Raw genomic sequence first — 18,753 nt, forward strand, 5'->3', positions numbered from 1 at the left:
GGTAAAAATGACTTGAGATATGAGTGATCGGAGTTATGTCAGTGTAATGTTGTCTGTTGTGTATATTTACATTGGAGTATTTGCACGCTTCTTTGAAACAACGCTGCCTTAAGATGATGTAGTGCAGCTAAAGTGTAGTTTATGTACACACAGACACACACACAGACTGCAATATAATGCGTGTGGGATGGTATAAATAGCTTGGGAAAAGTCCAGATAAGTGATTGATGATGGCAAGGAGAGCGTGTTGTGGTTACGCCTCAATCCTCCGCCTGTTGCTAGTTACGCCCTGACCCTCGCAAACACGCCGCTATTTGCACCCCGATCCTCCACGCAGGGGTGGGAAATAACCGAGTACAAATACTTTATTACTGTACTTAAGTCGATTTGTCAGGTATCTGTACTTTACTTGAGTACGGTGGTACCTCGATTTAGGAGTTTGACCACGCTCTTAACTGAAGTCACTTGCGTCTCAAATCAACTTTGCCCATTGAAATGAAGGGAAATGCCATTAATCCTTTCAAGCCCACCATTTTTCATAAAAAAAATAAAATAAAAATAGCACTCTATAGTTTTGTAATGTATAAAAGAAATAGTATTAACTTAACTATTACGAATGTGGAGAATTAAACGTTTTTTGCAATGTTTTTGCTGTACAGTAATTCAGTGGACATTGTGCTTCTCCTTCTGTTTTGCAAGCCTTGGCCACCAGAGAGCAGTATAATACATACACACGCATTCGTACAGTAATACAAGTGGATTTGAAAGATAAAGAAGGCCATAGCAACTAAGCTGCTCTAATGTGAATCATTTTTCATGCCTCAATTTCAATGCTAGTTCCTTTAGCTCGTCTTTGCCATTTCGCAATGTATTAGCAATAACTAGCGAATGTTTATAAGACAAAGTTATGTGGTCTGGGTAAATACACAACACGTAATCCTGTTTGTTTTATGTTTCATTTTACATTAAACATCAACTGGCAGTGGCAATAAACTGAAGAAAGCACACTTGGCCTGTTTTATAAAAACAAACTGTTTGCTATCTTTTAAACTTCACTCTCAGGGAGGGCAGAATAGACAACGTGGTTAGAAAAAAGCTCACCCAGCGACAGCTCGTAACGCTACAGGTTGGGGCACTCGTATGTCAAGGTGCCACTGTATTTATTTTTCTGACATATTTTTACTTTTACTCTCACATTTGAGCACAGATAGGACATCTGTACTTTCAATTCCATTGTCAAAATAGGCTCGCGACTTTTTTCAGCCTCCACCGATGAGGACACGACATAAAAAAGTTTTTTTTTAAAAAGTAAATAGAGCCAGGTAAAGTCAACTGAGGTGGAGAACCTGTTTAACTGAGATATCGGGATCTTGTAAGGCAAAACAATGGGTAGCATTGATATGGAGGAACGTGAATCAGGGAGCATTAATGACGACGGCAACAGATTCGGAGAAGCAAGATATTTCACATCCATGGCCTTATTTAAGAGAACTGTTTGATTTTGGAGGTTTTGGATGTCCCCCCCCCCCACAGGTAGATGCCCTTGAAAACCATATGTTGACGAGGAGGATTTCACTTTTTCAACCTTGAAAACCAATAGTCCACGCCCACCAAAAGCCATTTGGAGGCCCGTGGAACCCAAAAAGTGCTGCTGGGATATTGGACCGAGTGACAGTGTTTCTAATGCATCTAATGGAAAGCCAAAGAAACACAGTACAATGGTGAGCACGTCGGTTGTGTCCAATACCTCTTCAGCAGAGACGGGGGGACTCGAGTCAATTGACTTGACTTGAGTCGACTCGAGTTGCCAGTCTTATGACTTGCGAGTTGCTTGCCAAATACTGCACTTCAGAAAGACTTGGTTGAAATTTAGCGGCGACTCGACTTGACTTGGGTTTTGTTTACCCCTTTGTGACTTAGGACTTGCATGATACTTGAAGGTTATGACTTGTGACTTGCTTGTAACAGATGTGACTTACTGCCACCTCTGCTCTTCAGCCCAATTAAGAGGAGAGGCTGAGACTGCCACTCTTATGATCAGTCAGAAACTACTGAAAGAGAAGCATACTATGCAGGGGCAAGAGACAAAAAATGGAAGCATTGACCTTGGACATGGAACTGGCCACGTTTGTGGCTAGAGTGAATGTGTCAAAGGCATTAAAAGGCTTTCACATTTCTGCTAAATCAAATGAGATGAACTCTTATTTAGCCTTCGTAGACACGGGTCACAAGAGATAGCATCTCTTCAGGCTGTGCTGCTGTGAAAGCTAAAGCGAGTCATCAAACTGAGCTTCATTCCATCGTAAGTGGGGCCGGTCTGTCAGTGTTCCCAGCAGGTGCACTTCATCAAACCATTCCTCCCATTCAGGGCGAACTAGCTGCACCTACAACAGAGAATACTTCTGATCAGAGTTTGATTACAGTGTTGGAGAAGCAGAATGAAATTACGAGATCTGCAAGTTTTTGATGGAGGTCCATTGCAGTATCAAACCTTTATGAAAGCTTTTCAACACAACATTGAGGACAGAACACTCAGCCTTAAAGACTGCATTACCTCGAGCAGTAAACCAGCCCTGGGATTTAGTCTGTGGTTGACTAACCACCAAAGGCTCTGCTACAAGAGCATTTTGGAGACCCATTTAAAGTAACTTCCAGACACATGGGCAAGGTGCTCTCATGGTCTTTGGTATCAGGGGAAGACCTACGGGCTATTGCTACGTGAGTGCTGCAACTCTATGGTAGACCTAAACGTGCCCACCAACATGCAAACTCTTGTGAAAAAGCTGCGCTATATTATAAGATGAGAGAACAGTGGTTAGTCGACCCGTGCAATAGAAGGACGAGTGGTACCCTCGGAAAGCTCACCACTAAAAGTGGAGCTAAAACTACAAGTTTAATCTCTGTATTACCTTCCATTCAAAGGTTATTTAAATTGGAACAATATGGGAACCCTAAAATCCTGGTGCAGGTACTTACCAGATTTGAAGACGGACGTAAGTGTTATCCTTGGAGAGCATACCCAAGAAAATTAGGGGTAAAACCAATGCTGTTGGTGCCACTGGAAAGCTCACCCCTAAAAAGTAGGTGTAAAACCTTTTCGTCTAGCACATCTGCCTCACAGTCCCGAGGACCCGGGTTCCGGCTTCACCTGTGTGGAGTTTGCATGTTCTCCCTGTGCCTGTGTGGGTTTTGTCCGGATGCTCTGACCACGGTGCTGGTCTGGCTCTGGCCCTTCAGAAAGAGGGACGACCTGAACATATGCGCCTCGCGGTTCGACATTGATGGCTGCTTCGTGACGACCCACCCGAAGCTCTACCATCGTCACATCCGCTCCGGCTCGTCCAACCTGCCGTCGCGCCACCGTCCGTCCTTCCAGAAATGGATCTGGATGAATCTAGAGTCGCCGACGCACTCTCCCCAGCTGGCTGGGTTCGATAACCTCTTCAACCTGACACTCAACTACCGCCGTGACGCCGATATCACAGTGCCTTATGGCTCTGTGGTTTCCACCAGGGGACAAGATCGAGGAGATGTACCGAAGATACTTTGAGTGGCGGCGGCACTTTAAGGTGAAGAGGCTGCAGTTTTGGACAGAGCACATGTGCCTGGCCTGCAACTACACAAACCCATGAGAATATCTGCCTCTGCCTGCTCCAGCTCCTACCCACACGTGACAAATTCAGTGAAATGAATTCAATCAATCATAATTTCAGTTCTTGTTCATTTAAGTTTTACAAGGTATGAATACTTTTTTTAGTGTTATGATTTGTTAAAAAAATAACATTTTATTACCACTCCAGTACATGTTGCAACTGGAACAAGATTGTATGACTTGACATGGTTGAAATTTAGCGGCGACTCGACTTGACTTGGTTTTCTTTACCCCTCAGTGACTTAGGACTTGCTTGAGACTTGAAGGCTATGACTTGTGACTTGCTTGTGACATACGTGACTGACTCCCATCTCTGCTCTTCAGCCCAATTAAGAGGAGAGGCTGAGATTGCCACTCTTATGATCAGTCAGAAACTACTGAAAGCGAAGCATACTATGCAGGGGCAAGAGAAAAAAATGGAGGCATTGGACTTGGACATGGAACTGGCCACATCTGTGGCTAGAGTGAATGTGTTAGACATTATTGTATTCAAAATCAAATCAATATGAAGCCCAGGTCATTTTTTAATTATTCATGATGCAGATGAGACTCAGCCTGCCCTTATTGCATAAATTTTGCCATAAACGAGTTCAACTGGATGATCTGCCTCTGAGAATAGGTTCATAACTGTGGTTAATTGATGACTGGCTAAGAGTTGAAGGGAGTAACCTTGACATACACATAAATAAAAGTTGTTAATGTTGCACTCTGTTGAGACAATCGCTGAGTCTTCCAACTCGGTAATATAGTCCTCCTATTGCACAGCGGTTAACTAATTTTTGCACTTGAAGGACAATTAGGCATGTTGAATGTTACTTAAGAATTGGAAAATCGCTTTTATTCTACACAACAGCCAAGACGGTGGCACCTGTAGCTGACGACTCCGTTTAGGAAAGTCTTTTTCGCTTGGATTCCAGCTGCAAGTCAAATCCACCAGGTCGGTATCAGAATTTTTATTTTCCTTGAGAAGCACGAGGAGGAACTTAGTCACTGGGTGTAACCTCAATGGTTAGTCGACCTGTGCAATAGAAGGTTGAATGGTACTCTCGGAAAGCTCACCACTAAAAGTGGCGGTAAAACTACAAGTTTAATCTCTCTATGACCTTACGTTCAAAGGTTATTTAAATTGGAACTATATGGGAACCCCAAAATCCTGGTGGAGGTACTTACCACATTTGAAGACGGACATGTTATGCTTGGAGAGCATACCTGAGAAAAGTAGGGGGAAAACCAATGCTGTTGGTGCCACTGGAAAGCTCACGCCTAAAAAGTAGGGGTAAAACTTTTTAGTCGAGTACATCTGCCTCACATTCCTGAGGACCGAGGTTCTAGCTTCACCTGTGAGCTGACATGTTGTCCCTGTGCCTGCGTGGGTTTTGTGCGGATGTCCTGGTTTCCTCCCACATACAAAAACATGCATGGTAGGTCAATCAAAATCTCTAAATTGCCCGTAGGTGTGAATGTGAGTGCAAATGGTTGTTTATACAGCATGTGCCCTGCGATAGGCTGACGACCACTCCAGGGTGTTACCCTGCCTCTCGTCCAGTCAGCTGGGATAAACTCCAGCATAGAACCCTAGACCCGAAGTTTTACAGAAAATGGATGGATGGATTGATAGTCTCTGTGCCACCTTCTGTTCAAAAGTTATTTAAATTGGAATAGTGGGCCCCCAAATTCCCGTGAATTACTTTTTTGTTCTTTTTTCACTATCCAAGGCTCGGTCCTGTACTGCAGTGCATTGCGCACCGTTCGTCACCTGGAAACATCTCATGTCGAGGCCATCGTAAACCGAGGACCTCCTGAAATCTATTGAAATACCTTTGGAAATACATTTTCCCGTGACTTGTTCTGCTCTTGTTTCAGGTCAGAGTAATGTCATCGGAACCAGTTTACAGGATCCTACGACCGCTTCTTCTGGGCACCGTCATCCTAGGATGCTTCGTGACTCTCTTTTTGATGTACTTTAAGCCATCCACCGGCTGCCTGTCAGGTCCTGTGGAGTCCACTGCGTCCAGCGAGCGCGTCAAGGGCGTCTTCTACGCCAAGCGCGACCGCAACGTGACCACGGTGCTCATCTGGCTCTGGCCCTTCGGACAGCCGTACGACCTCAACGTGTGCGGCTCGCTGTTCAACATCGAAGGCTGCTTCGTCACGACCGACCGTAAGCACTACAAAAAGTCGGACGGCGTCCTCATCTACCATCGTGACATCCGCTCCGACTCGTCCAACCTGCCGCCGCTCCAGCGTCCGTCCTTCCAGAAGTGGATCTGGATGAACTAGAGTCGCCGTCGCACTCTCCCAGCTGGCTGGCATCGAGAACCTCTTCAACCTGACGCTCAACTACCGCCGTGACGCCGACATCGACAGTGCCTTAAGGCTCTGTGGTTTCCACCGAGGGGCGAGGACGACTTCGTCCCGCCCAGCAAGAACAAGCTGCTCTGCTGGATCGTGAGCGAACTGGAACCAAGACCACGTGCGTGTCAAGTACTACAACGAGCTGCAGAAGCACATCGAAGTGCACACATATGGCAGGGCCTTCAGAAAGTACCTCGAGAAGCAGGAGTATGTCCCCACCCTGGCCAGCTGCAAGTTCTACCTGGCGTTCGAGAACTCCATCCACAAGGACTACATCACCGAGAAGTTCTACAACCCGCTGGCCGTGGGCACCGTACCCGTGGTGCTGGGCCCGTCGCGGCAGAACTACGAGAACTTCGTCCAGGGGGACGCCTTCGTCCACGTGGATGACTTTGGGTCGCCTAAGGAGCTGGCCGACTACCTGCTGCTACTGGACAAGAACGAGGAGCTGTATCTAAGATACTTTGACTGGCGGCGGCACTTTAAGGTGAAGAAGGCGCTGTTCTGGGCGGAGCACACGTGCCTGGCCTGCGACTACCTGCGCAGGCACAGGGAGTACAAGACGGTCAAGAACCTGGACAAGTGGTTCTGGGGCTGAGCCAGTTTGTGTCACTGATGAAGGCTTTATGACTTTAATTCGTCAGACTCGCCAAAATCCTTCCCCGGAGCTTGCGCATTTGGTTTTTGCATTGATTCAGTGACCAATGTTTTTTTAACCTGTGCCAATTTTTGATAAGCCTGATTTTTACATTTCTCCTGTCCCCCGCAAAGCGATGCCTATGAACACATTCGACAGCGTTTCTTATCAGCGATCAGCGATCCTTCCACTTTTTGGATTATTATATCGAATGTAGAATTCCTGGAAAAAAGAAAAAAAAACTCCCAGCAGCTACGAATGAGCCCTCATAGCCCCTTTTTCATGGCAAATCCTCAAAGACTCTGCCCACGTTAGATAGCGTAGGCCCCCCCCCCAAAAAAAAAAAAAGAAAAAGAAAAAGAAAAAAATGGCCACAGTCCTGGTACAGTTTTTTAAAGTATGAACCTTGGAATTCACCCAAACTTGCTGCTTCAAACTAAAATGGCAAAATTCCTGTTCAATTTCCAGCATCTGTCCTTGACACAACTCTTGTCCCCGTGAAATCTTACTTATTAACAGATTCAACAATGTTTCTTATCGGCAATTCTCACATATTTGGACCAATGCTGATTTTGAATGACACCCAAGTCCAAATTTTGTGCCAGTTGGTGAAACTAGTGTCAAGGGCTCATTTTCTTTCCCAACTTTCCAGGGGTCGCTGCTTTGTTTTGTGAGTTTTGGGCGGTTGCATGTGGGGCCACTCAAATACATAAATTATGATCAGAATACATAAACCTGCCTGAATTGGTGAGTTGTTTTTTTTTTTTTTGGGGGGTGGGTGGGGGGGGGCTACATTGAAGCCCTCCAAAATGATATTGATCACTATCTGTAAAAAAAAAAAAAACGAAACAAAAAAACTTTCATGTACTTCCCATGTTTGAGGTAACAGGAGACATCCTGAGTTTAAAAAAAAAAAAAAATCAACACTGTTAATTCACTACAAAATCTCATTTTTAGCATTTGTATCTATCACACAAGGGTAAAAATTTCAGGGGAAAAAAATGAAAGGTTGTCTGCTCACCACCATTCATGGCCGGTGTATTTTCTTCTATGAACACCCCTCGTTGAGGCCTTCTTTCGGAATATGTGTCGCCAAAAAGTCGAAGAAAACGCAAGAAAAAAAAACTGTCAACCCTTCTCGCTAAAGTCTTGCAGTGTATACTGACGACCCGCGTAATTTACAATGACAATTTTTCTATGCGACTAGGTGATCCTTTGGCGGGGACTGGATGCTGTTGTCTGTGAGAGTTGTCCTTTTTTTTTTTTTTCCAAGTATTCCAAATGCACGTTTATTTGTGTACATTGACATAATTTTTTTTAATAACATTTGGTGCAGTGATCATTTTGTACACTGTTTTTTTTTTTCAAATACAGAAAAATAGTGAAACGAAGGGAGAACTTGTATTTTTTGGTATATTTTGTTTATTTTTGTAAACTGTGCTTTTTATGGAATGAAAGGTCGTTTCTATTTAGCTATAAACTTGACCAAAGGGTCTCCTTGTTTTATGACTCTCCTGACAAACGACATTTCGAAGTTAGCAAAAGTGCACCGCGTAAGAACACGTTGTTAATGCTGTATTTACTGTTGTTGCTGTTTTTTTTTCATTCATTTGATTGTTTTATATTTATGGCCTGCAGGTGTTTTTCATACAGTATCAACTGTAATTCTGACTTTACTGTTGAGCGATAGACTACGGCGCATTCAGAACTGAACTTGGTCATAAACCGATCTCCATCTGTACTGTGCAAAGTCAGCCTTTTATGCAAAATAATTTATATTGTCTGCCATACACTGGAAAGTAGTGGTGTGCGATACTGCAAGATTCGGTATCGATTCAATGCCAAATAAATGCAGGGCCAGTATTGCCAATACAGATAACGATACCAATTCTCATATTTTCTGAAAATTCAGGCGGATGTGTCACTGAATGGCTAAAATTGCAATGAATTTTCTTAACTTGTAACTGTTTTTGTGATTTTATTTTTTTATTTTTTTGGCCTTTGGCTTATGAATTAGTTAGGGGGCAGAATTTTGGTCAAGTTTATAGCTAAATAGAAACGACTTTTCATTCCATAAAAAGCACAGTTTACAAAAATAAACAAAATATACCAAAAAATACAAGTTCTCCCTTCGTTTCACTATTTTTCTGTAGTTGAAAAAAAAAAACGTGTACAAAATGTAACATTTTTTGCAATGTTTTTGCTGTACAGTAATTCAGTGGACATTGTGCTTCTCCTTCTGTTTTGCAAGCCTTGGCCACCAGAGAGCAGTATAATACATACACACGCATTCGTACAGTAATACAAGTGGATTTGAAAGATAAAGAAGGCCATAGCAACTAAGCTGCTCTAATGTGAATCATTTTTCATGCCTCAATTTCAATGCTAGTTCCTTTAGCTCGTCTTTGCCATTTCGCAATGTATTAGCAATAACTAGCGAATGTTTATAAGACAAAGTTATGTGGTCTGGGTAAATACACAACACGTAATCCTGTTTGTTTTATGTTTCATTTTACATTAAACATCAACTGGCAGTGGCAATAAACTGAAGAAAGCACACTTGGCCTGTTTTATAAAAACAAACTGTTTGCTATCTTTTAAACTTCACTCTCAGGGAGGGCAGAATAGACAACGTGGTTAGAAAAAAGCTCACCCAGCGACAGCTCGTAACGCTACAGGTTGGGGCACTCGTATGTCAAGGTGCCACTGTATTTATTTTTCTGACATATTTTTACTTTTACTCTCACATTTGAGCACAGATAGGACATCTGTACTTTCAATTCCATTGTCAAAATAGGCTCGCGACTTTTTTCAGCCTCCACCGATGAGGACACGACATAAAAAAGTTTTTTTTTAAAAAGTAAATAGAGCCAGGTAAAGTCAACTGAGGTGGAGAACCTGTTTAACTGAGATATCGGGATCTTGTAAGGCAAAACAATGGGTAGCATTGATATGGAGGAACGTGAATCAGGGAGCATTAATGACGACGGCAACAGATTCGGAGAAGCAAGATATTTCACATCCATGGCCTTATTTAAGAGAACTGTTTGATTTTGGAGGTTTTGGATGTCCCCCCCCCCCCCACAGGTAGATGCCCTTGAAAACCATATGTTGACGAGGAGGATTTCACTTTTTCAACCTTGAAAACCAATAGTCCACGCCCACCAAAAGCCATTTGGAGGCCCGTGGAACCCAAAAAGTGCTGCTGGGATATTGGACCGAGTGACAGTGTTTCTAATGCATCTAATGGAAAGCCAAAGAAACACAGTACAATGGTGAGCACGTCGGTTGTGTCCAATACCTCTTCAGCAGAGACGGGGGGACTCGAGTCAATTGACTTGACTTGAGTCGACTCGAGTTGCCAGTCTTATGACTTGCGAGTTGCTTGCCAAATACTGCACTTCAGAAAGACTTGGTTGAAATTTAGCGGCGACTCGACTTGACTAGGGTTTTGTTTACCCCTTTGTGACTTAGGACTTGCATGATACTTGAAGGTTATGACTTGTGACTTGCTTGTAACAGATGTGACTTACTGCCACCTCTGCTCTTCAGCCCAATTAAGAGGAGAGGCTGAGACTGCCACTCTTATGATCAGTCAGAAACTACTGAAAGAGAAGCATACTATGCAGGGGCAAGAGACAAAAAATGGAAGCATTGACCTTGGACATGGAACTGGCCACGTTTGTGGCTAGAGTGAATGTGTCAAAGGCATTAAAAGGCTTTCACATTTCTGCTAAATCAAATGAGATGAACTCTTATTTAGCCTTCGTAGACACAGGTCACAAGAGATAGCAGCTCTTCAGGCTGTGCTGCTGTGAAAGCTAAAGCGAGTCATCAAACTGAGCTTCATTCCATCGTAAGTGGGGCCGGTCTGTCAGTGTTCCCAGCAGGTGCACTTCATCAAACCATTCCTCCCATTCAGGGCGAACTAGCTGCACCTACAACAGAGAATACTTCTGATCAGAGTTTGATTACAGTGTTGGAGAAGCAGAATGAAATTACGAGATCTGCAAGTTTTTGATGGAGGTCCATTGCAGTATCAAACCTTTATGAAAGCTTTTCAACACAACATTGAGGACAGAACACTCAGCCTTAAAGACTGCATTACCTCGAGCAGTAAACCAGCCCTGGGATTTAGTCTGTGGTTGACTAACCACCAAAGGCTCTGCTACAAGAGCATTTTGGAGACCCATTTAAAGTAACTTCCAGACACATGGGCAAGGTGCTCTCATGGTCTTTGGTATCAGGGGAAGACCTACGGGCTATTGCTACGTGAGTGCTGCAACTCTATGGTAGACCTAAACGTGCCCACCAACATGCAAACTCTTGTGAAAAAGCTGCGCTATATTATAAGATGAGAGAACAGTGGTTAGTCGACCCGTGCAATAGAAGGACGAGTGGTACCCTCGGAAAGCTCACCACTAAAAGTGGAGCTAAAACTATAAGTTTAATCTCTGTATTACCTTCCATTCAAAGGTTATTTAAATTGGAACAATATGGGAACCCTAAAATCCTGGTGCAGGTACTTACCAGATTTGAAGACGGACGTAAGTGTTATCCTTGGAGAGCATACCCAAGAAAATTAGGGGTAAAACCAATGCTGTTGGTGCCACTGGAAAGCTCACCCCTAAAAAGTAGGTGTAAAACCTTTTCGTCTAGCACATCTGCCTCACAGTCCCGAGGACCCGGGTTCCGGCTTCACCTGTGTGGAGTTTGCATGTTCTCCCTGTGCCTGTGTGGGTTTTGTCCGGATGCTCTGACCACGGTGCTGGTCTGGCTCTGGCCCTTCAGAAAGAGGGACGACCTGAACATATGCGCCTCGCGGTTCGACATTGATGGCTGCTTCGTGACGACCCACCCGAAGCTCTACAAAAAGTCGGACGGCGTCATCCTCCACCATCGTCACATCCGCTCCGGCTCGTCCAACCTGCCGTCGCGCCACCGTCCGTCCTTCCAGAAATGGATCTGGATGAATCTAGAGTCGCCGACGCACTCTCCCCAGCTGGCTGGGTTCGATAACCTCTTCAACCTGACACTCAACTACCGCCGTGACGCCGATATCACAGTGCCTTATGGCTCTGTGGTTTCCACCAGGGGACAAGATCGAGGAGATGTACCGAAGATACTTTGAGTGGCGGCGGCACTTTAAGGTGAAGAGGCTGCAGTTTTGGACAGAGCACATGTGCCTGGCCTGCAACTACACAAACCCATGAGAATATCTGCCTCTGCCTGCTCCAGCTCCTACCCACACGTGACAAATTCAGTGAAATGAATTCAATCAATCATAATTTCAGTTCTTGTTCATTTAAGTTTTACAAGGTATGAATACTTTTTTTAGTGTTATGATTTGTTAAAAAAATAACATTTTATTACCACTCCAGTACATGTTGCAACTGGAACAAGATTGTATGACTTGACTTGGTTGAAATTTAGCGGCGACTCGACTTGACTTGGTTTTCTTTACCCCTCAGTGACTTAGGACTTGCTTGAGACTTGAAGGCTATGACTTGTGACTTGCTTGTGACATACGTGACTGACTCCCATCTCTGCTCTTCAGCCCAATTAAGAGGAGAGGCTGAGATTGCCACTCTTATGATCAGTCAGAAACTACTGAAAGCGAAGCATACTATGCAGGGGCAAGAGAAAAAAATGGAGGCATTGGACTTGGACATGGAACTGGCCACATCTGTGGCTAGAGTGAATGTGTTAGACATTATTGTATTCAAAATAAAATCAATATGAAGCCCAGGTCATTTTTTAATTATTCATGATGCAGATGAGACTCAGCCTGCCCTTATTGCATAAATTTTGCCATAACCGAGTTCAACTGGATGATCTGGCTCTGAGAATAGGTTCATACCTGTGGTTAATTGATGACTGGCTAAGAGTTGAAGGGAGTAACCTTGACATACACATAAATAAAAGTTGTTAATGTTGCACTCTGTTGAGACAATCGCTGAGTCTTCCAACTCGGTAATATAGTCCTCCTATTGCACAGCGGTTAACTAATTTTTGCACTTGAAGGAGAATTAGGCATGTTGAATGTTACTTAAGAATTGGAAAATCGCTTTTATTCTACACAACAGCCAAGACGGTGGCACCTGTAGCTGACGACTCCGTTTAGGAAAGTCTTTTTCGCTTGGATTCCAGCTGCAAGTCAAATCCACCAGGTCGGTATCAGAATTTTTATTTTCCTTGAGAAGCACGAGGACGAACTTAGTCACTGGGTGTAACCTCAATGGTTAGTCGACCTGTGCAATAGAAGGTTGAATGGTACTCTCGGAAAGCTCACCACTAAAAGTGGCAGTAAAACTACAAGTTTAATCTCTCTATGACCTTACGTTCAAAGGTTATTTCAATTGGAACTATATGGGAACCCCAAAATCCTGGTGGAGGTACTTACCACATTTGAAGACGGACATGTTATGCTTGGAGAGCATACCTGAGAAAAGTAGGGGGAAAACCAATGCTGTTGCCACTGGAAAGCTCACGCCTAAAAAGTAGGGGTAAAACTTTTTAGTCGAGTACATCTGCCTCACATTCCTGAGGACCGAGGTTCTAGCTTCACCTGTGAGCTGGCATGTTGTCCCTGTGCCTGCGTGGGTTTTGTGCGGATGTCCTGGTTTCCTCCCACATACAAAAACATGCATGGTAGGTCAATCAAAATCTCTAAATTGCCCGTAGGTGTGAATGTGAGTGCAAATGGTTGTTTATACAGCATGTGGCCTGCGATAGGCTGACGACCACTCCAGGGTGTTACCCTGCCTCTCGTCCAGTCAGCTGGGATAAACTCCAGCATGGAACCCTAGACCCGAAGTTTTACAGAAAATGGATGGATGGATTGATAGTTTCTGTGCCACCTTCTGTTCAAAAGTTATTTAAATTGGAATAGTGGGCCCCCAAATTCCCGTGAATTACTTTTTTGTTCTTTTTTCACTATCCAAGGCTCGGTCCTGTACTGCAGTGCATTGCGCACCGTTCGTCACCTGGAAACATCTCATGTCGAGGCCATCGTAAACCGAGGACCTCCTGACATCTATTGAAATACCTTTGGAAATACATTTACCCGTGACTTGTTCTGCTCTTGTTTCAGGTCAGAGTAATGTCATCGAAACCAGTTCACAGGATCCTACGATTGCTTCTTCTGGGCACATTCATCCTAGGATGCTTCGTGACTCTCTTTTTGATGTATTCTAAGCCGTCCATGTGCTGGCTGTCAGGTCCTGTGGAGTACCCCTCTACCAGCGAGCACGTCGAGGGCGTCTTCACCGAGAGCGACCGCAACGTGACCATGGTGCTCGTCTGGTTCTGGCCCTTCAGAAGGAGTGGCAGCCTGAACGTATGCGCCTCGCGGTTCAACATTGATGGCTGCTTCATCACGACCAACCGGAAGCACTACAAAAAGTCGGACGGCGTCATCATCTACCATCGTCAAATCCGCTCCGACTCGTCCAACCTGCCGTCGGGCCGTCCGTCCTTCCAGAAATGGATCTGGGTGAATATAGAGTCGCCGACGCACTCTCCCCAGCTGGCTGGCATCGATAACCTCTTCAACCTGACGCTCAACTACCGCCGTGACGCCGATATCACAGTGCCTTATGGCTCTGTGGTTTCCACCGAGGGTGAGGATGACTTTGTCCCGCCCAGCAAGAACAAGCTGCTCTGCTGGATCGTGAGCGACTGGAAGCAGAACTACACGCGCGTCAAGTACTACAACGAGCTGCAGAAGCACATCGAAGTGCACACATATGGCAGGGCCTTCAAAAAGTACCTCGACAAGCAGGAGTATGTCCCCACCCTGGCCAGTTGCAAGTTCTACCTAGCGTTCGAGAACTCCATCCACAAGGACTACATCACCGAGAAGTTCTACAACCCGCTGGACGTGGGCACTGTACCCGTGGTGCTGGGCCCGTCGCGGCAGAACTACGAGAACTTTATCCAGGGCGACGCCTTCATCCACGTGGATGACTTCGCGTCGCCTAAGGAGCTGGCCGACTACCTGCTGCTACTGGACAAGAACGAGGCGATGTACCGAAGATACTTTGAGTGGCGGCGGCACTTTAAGGTGAAGACGCTGCAGTTCTGGAAAGACCACATGTGCCTGGCCTGCGACTACCTGCGGAGGCACAGGGAGTACAAGGCGGTCAAGAACCTGGACAAGTGGTACTGGGGCTGAGCCAGTTTGTGTCACTGGTGAAGGCTTTATGACGTTTATTCATCAGCCTCACCAAAATACCTCCCCGGGGCCTGCACATTTTGTTTTTGTATTGATTCAGTGACCCATTTTATTTCACGTGTGCCAATTTTGATTAGCCTTATTTTTACATTTCTCCTGTCCCCCGCAAACACATTCGACAGCGTTTCTTATCAGCAATCCTTCTTTGAAATGTAAAATACATTACAAATAAAATGTATTATTATTATTGTTATGATTATTATCATCAAACACTGATGCCATACTCTGCCTACAGGGACAAAATGAGAAAAAAAAAACTTTTAAAATCACCATTTAGCTGTTGTGATGTCACCGGGGGGCTGGGAGTGACGCAGACTCGATTGGGTCAGGGAATTTTACTTTGAAGATTTCCCAACCTTGTTTTTCAAGACACGAGAAATATACCAGTGTCCTGATGTCCCTCCACTCGTACATTTTCTTGTCAATAGATAACCAAACAATGGATTTCATATTTAATAAGAAATATTAACTGATTCACGGATCCAATTTGTAACATCATTCGAGATACATAGACCATTTGAGCTCACACTCTTACCTGAACCTGAACCTTGAAGCAAGCACACTTGGGATCTTTGATGAAGAACTTCTGTCTTTTAAACTTCATACCCAGAGAGGGCATAACAGACATTATGGTTAGAAAAAAAGCGCATTCAAAAGTCAAACATCTGCCCGCAACACAAAGCAAAAAAAATAATAAATAAAAAAAATCAGGTTAGTGACGGCTCGTTACTTAACAAACTCGTAGGTTGTGGAACTCATACGTCAAGGTACCATTGTATTTATTTTTCTGACAAATTTTTACCTTTCCTCCCTACATTTGAGCACAGATATCTGTACTTCCAACTCATTACGTTGTTAAAATAGGCTTGTTACTTTCTTCAACCTCTGCAGATGACACCATGACGTTGAAAAGACAGTCCACTGCCTTATTTTAGAGAATTGTTTGATTTTGTCAGCTCCAAGTATGATTCGTAAAAGTGTTGTGTATTGTGCCAGCCTGAAAACCATCAGATTCTGATGTGTAAAAATTCTCCTTTGATTCTAAAAATGGCATGAAGTAAGATGTATTTTTTTCAAGTTGTTATCATTAGCTAATTTAGCATTTTCTTCGTTATTCAGTTGACAATGTCATGGTGATTTGATAGCATAAAAGCCTGAGGTTTATTTCATTGTGTCAAGTTACCAAAACAGGTATTCTATACAATTGGTGATACTTACTTTTTTTTAAACTTATACTTAAGCAAAGGAGTTGAACAGCAACGTCTACTTTTACCAGTCTTTTTTTTTAATGTATTTCTTTTTTTTTTTTTTGCACAAGTATCTGTACTTCTACTTAAGGACAGAGTACTTTTGCCACCTCCGCTTACGTGCTTGCATGTGTGTGGGTATGTGTGTATAGCAGGAGGTTCAGTGATGTCATTAATCCACTGATGCTATTCGAGGTTTATTAGAAAGGCTCAGTTGACGCTGTTAGAGGGTCCGGCCAATCTGAAGAAAAGGAATTCTCAGCGACACTTCAGTCACATGATCTGCACTGAGAACCTTTCGATCGCAGCAAAAACAAAATAAAACAACAACAAAAAAAGAATGAATTAATGAAATTAAGGAGTAATTGACTGACTGTATGTCTGGCAACCAATCTCGCCAGTCGCGACCTACATATCTGGTTACCTGTCGACCGATTTAGATATCTGTCTATCCAACCAACCATTTGTCTATTAGCTAACCTACCAACCCATCTGTCCATTCATTTAGCACACCGACCGACTTTGTTTTCTGTATTTCTGTCTATTGACCAAATTACCGACCAGCTAATTTCCCTGTCTTACTATTACTGACCACCCTACTTGCCTCACTACCTAACAACAGTCCACCTATATAGTACTCATATACGAGCTACCTACATAATTACCAGAGGCTGGTAGTACACGAGGTGGGCATTTTTTTCATTTGGGCAGTGTGCTGTGACAATAGAGATTTTGGCAAGGTTGTACAACATGGAGTAGAAAAAGGAGAAATCCGCAATTAATGCTATATACCAGTGTCCTGAGCTGTGGGACACAAAACAGATGACGTACTGTAACGTAGTAAAAAATAAACTGCACCCTGGACATCCTAAAGTACACCTCAAAGTAGTCTTTGTGAAGCTGTAGCTCAAGGGCAAACCTAAACTCCCCCAGATCCTGCTGTGCCATTACAATCCTCCGTTTAGCAGCTGTCTGCCTCTTCTCTCCTCGTCCTTACTATAACCAAAGCCAGACGTCTCTATTGAAAGGATGACAAATACATATTGCTGGCCTGTGGCCTACTTTACATCCAAAGAGAGAAAAGGCACCAGGCCACCTCCTGTTTTGACGCTTCATAACCAGCACAAAATAGGGGGGAAGTTGGCCTACCCTGCGCTATGCATTGCAAAAACCAAGTGCAGTACCATTACATATGTGCTAGTTTGTCGACTGACCAACCAACCTCTTTATTTGTCTCACTACTACTGACCAACCTACCAACCTACCGAATACTAGCCACCAAACTGCACATCTGCCTCATATGTCAGGATTGCACACCCATTATGACTCATTTTGGTGGGAAACATTGAGAGAAAATGGGTCAGACCTGGTGGAAGGTGAGATTCTCTTACTGGTCTATCCTGAAAGGTTCTTTCAGCCCCCCCCACCCCAAAGGATCGTTGCTTGTCGGAGCTCGGTCTGTGCCCTGAGGGGAGGTGTGGATGGGTGGCGCGTTTGTGTCATTAATGTCAACAGCGGGCCCTCGTCTAATGGATCCCACTTAGGATGTCATCACCATGCCAACCAGCTGTCGGCGAGGCCTTTGTGCCGCGCTGACGTGTCCGACGGTCCCTCTCTCCCACAGGTCGTCGCCTTTAAAGGGGCCGTTGGTGTAAATATTTCAAACAACTTCTGATGCGCCAGCACGGTGGACGACTGTTTAGCACATTTGTCTCACAGTTCTGGGGACCGGGGTTCAAATCCCAGCCCCACCTGTGTGGAGTTTGCATGTTCTCCCCGTGCCAGGGTGGGTTTTCTCCGGGCACTCCGGTTTCCTCCTACATCCCAAAAACATGCATGGTAGGTTGATTGAAGACTCTAAATTGCCCGTAGGTATGAATGTGAGTGTGAATGATTGTTTGTTGTGCCCTGCGATTGGCTGGCGACCGGTTCAGGGTATACCCCGCCTCCCGCTCGAAGATAGCTGGGATGGGATCCAGCAGCCCGCGACCCGCGTGAGGATAAGCGATAAAGAAAATGGATGGATGGATGGAACTTCTGATGCCGGATTTGCAAAGCCTGAGCACATTTAGAGAAGAGCACCAACAAGGGCCGGCTCAAATAAAGTCCTATTTAACTAGACAATCAGATAGCAGCATTTCCACCCTCGCCAATCAAAATGAGGGGGATTATGAATATGCGAGATCGGTAGGTTTTTTTCTCTCTCTCTCCTTTTGGGAGTCATGTATAATCTAGAAGCACCTGTTGTCTGTCAGTGATGCTAAAAAAAAATCAAAGCTTCATAACATGGATAAAAAAAAATGGCATGCAATTTGCTGAACTTTTCAGAGGTGCTGACACTTGAAGGTCTTTACATTTTTTTGATTGTCATCCGCTGGCCTCGATCACTGTTGCGCTTTAATCCAACTCTTTGTGTAATCTTCTTAGAAAATGGAAAATAGAGTCAAATCACGGTCAGTGTAAATTATTCCCGAGAGACGTCTTGTTTAACGCATACGAAGGGAATTTTAAGTGTCGATAGAAGATCTTGGCAGGGTATAGTCTCTGTCACTGACCTCTCCGTGTGTGTGTGTGTTGAGGATTAGCCAGTGAGCCAGGCCGGTGGTCTTCCCAGGGCTATTTTTAT

The 18,753-nt window shown here is 44.3% G+C and overlaps 2 protein-coding genes and 1 pseudogene across 6 annotated transcripts; all 3 read left to right on the forward strand.

Annotated features, from left to right (window-relative positions):
* The first annotated feature begins 2,937 nt into the window (after positions 1 to 2,937).
* On the forward strand, positions 2,938 to 4,071 carry LOC133488246 (4-galactosyl-N-acetylglucosaminide 3-alpha-L-fucosyltransferase 9-like). The gene has a single exon (XM_061795880.1). It carries the CDS (start codon positions 3,044 to 3,046, stop codon positions 3,548 to 3,550), a length of 507 nt encoding a protein of 168 aa, XP_061651864.1. The 5' UTR covers positions 2,938 to 3,043; the 3' UTR covers positions 3,551 to 4,071.
* A 241-nt stretch (positions 4,072 to 4,312) lies between these two features.
* On the forward strand, positions 4,313 to 9,203 carry LOC133488245 (4-galactosyl-N-acetylglucosaminide 3-alpha-L-fucosyltransferase 9-like; annotated as a pseudogene).
* Positions 9,204 to 12,478: 3,275 nt separating this feature from the next.
* Positions 12,479 to 17,012, forward strand: LOC133488249 (4-galactosyl-N-acetylglucosaminide 3-alpha-L-fucosyltransferase 9-like). 5 transcript variants are annotated; one of them, XM_061795887.1, is made up of 3 exons: positions 12,480 to 12,814; positions 13,590 to 13,737; positions 13,865 to 17,012. In XM_061795887.1, exon 3 carries the CDS (start codon positions 13,936 to 13,938, stop codon positions 14,818 to 14,820), a length of 885 nt encoding a protein of 294 aa, XP_061651871.1. In that variant the 5' UTR covers positions 12,480 to 12,814; positions 13,590 to 13,737; positions 13,865 to 13,935; the 3' UTR covers positions 14,821 to 17,012. The 5 variants fall into 5 exon arrangements, with proteins under 5 accessions (XP_061651867.1, XP_061651871.1, XP_061651869.1 ...); XM_061795883.1 differs by lacking the exon at positions 13,590 to 13,737 and having other exon boundaries at positions 12,479 to 12,814; positions 13,738 to 17,010; XM_061795885.1 differs by lacking the exon at positions 13,590 to 13,737.
* The last annotated feature ends 1,741 nt before the right edge of the window (positions 17,013 to 18,753 follow it).

Source organism: Phyllopteryx taeniolatus, chromosome 13, assembly GCF_024500385.1.
Source record: "Phyllopteryx taeniolatus isolate TA_2022b chromosome 13, UOR_Ptae_1.2, whole genome shotgun sequence".
Classification (NCBI taxonomy): domain Eukaryota; kingdom Metazoa; phylum Chordata; class Actinopteri; order Syngnathiformes; family Syngnathidae; genus Phyllopteryx; species Phyllopteryx taeniolatus.

Excerpts from the sequence above, each read along its gene's own strand:
- LOC133488246 (XM_061795880.1), top strand. The coding sequence starts at position 3,044 with ATGCTGTTGGTGCCACTGGAAAGCTCACCCCTAAAAAGTAGGTGTAAA.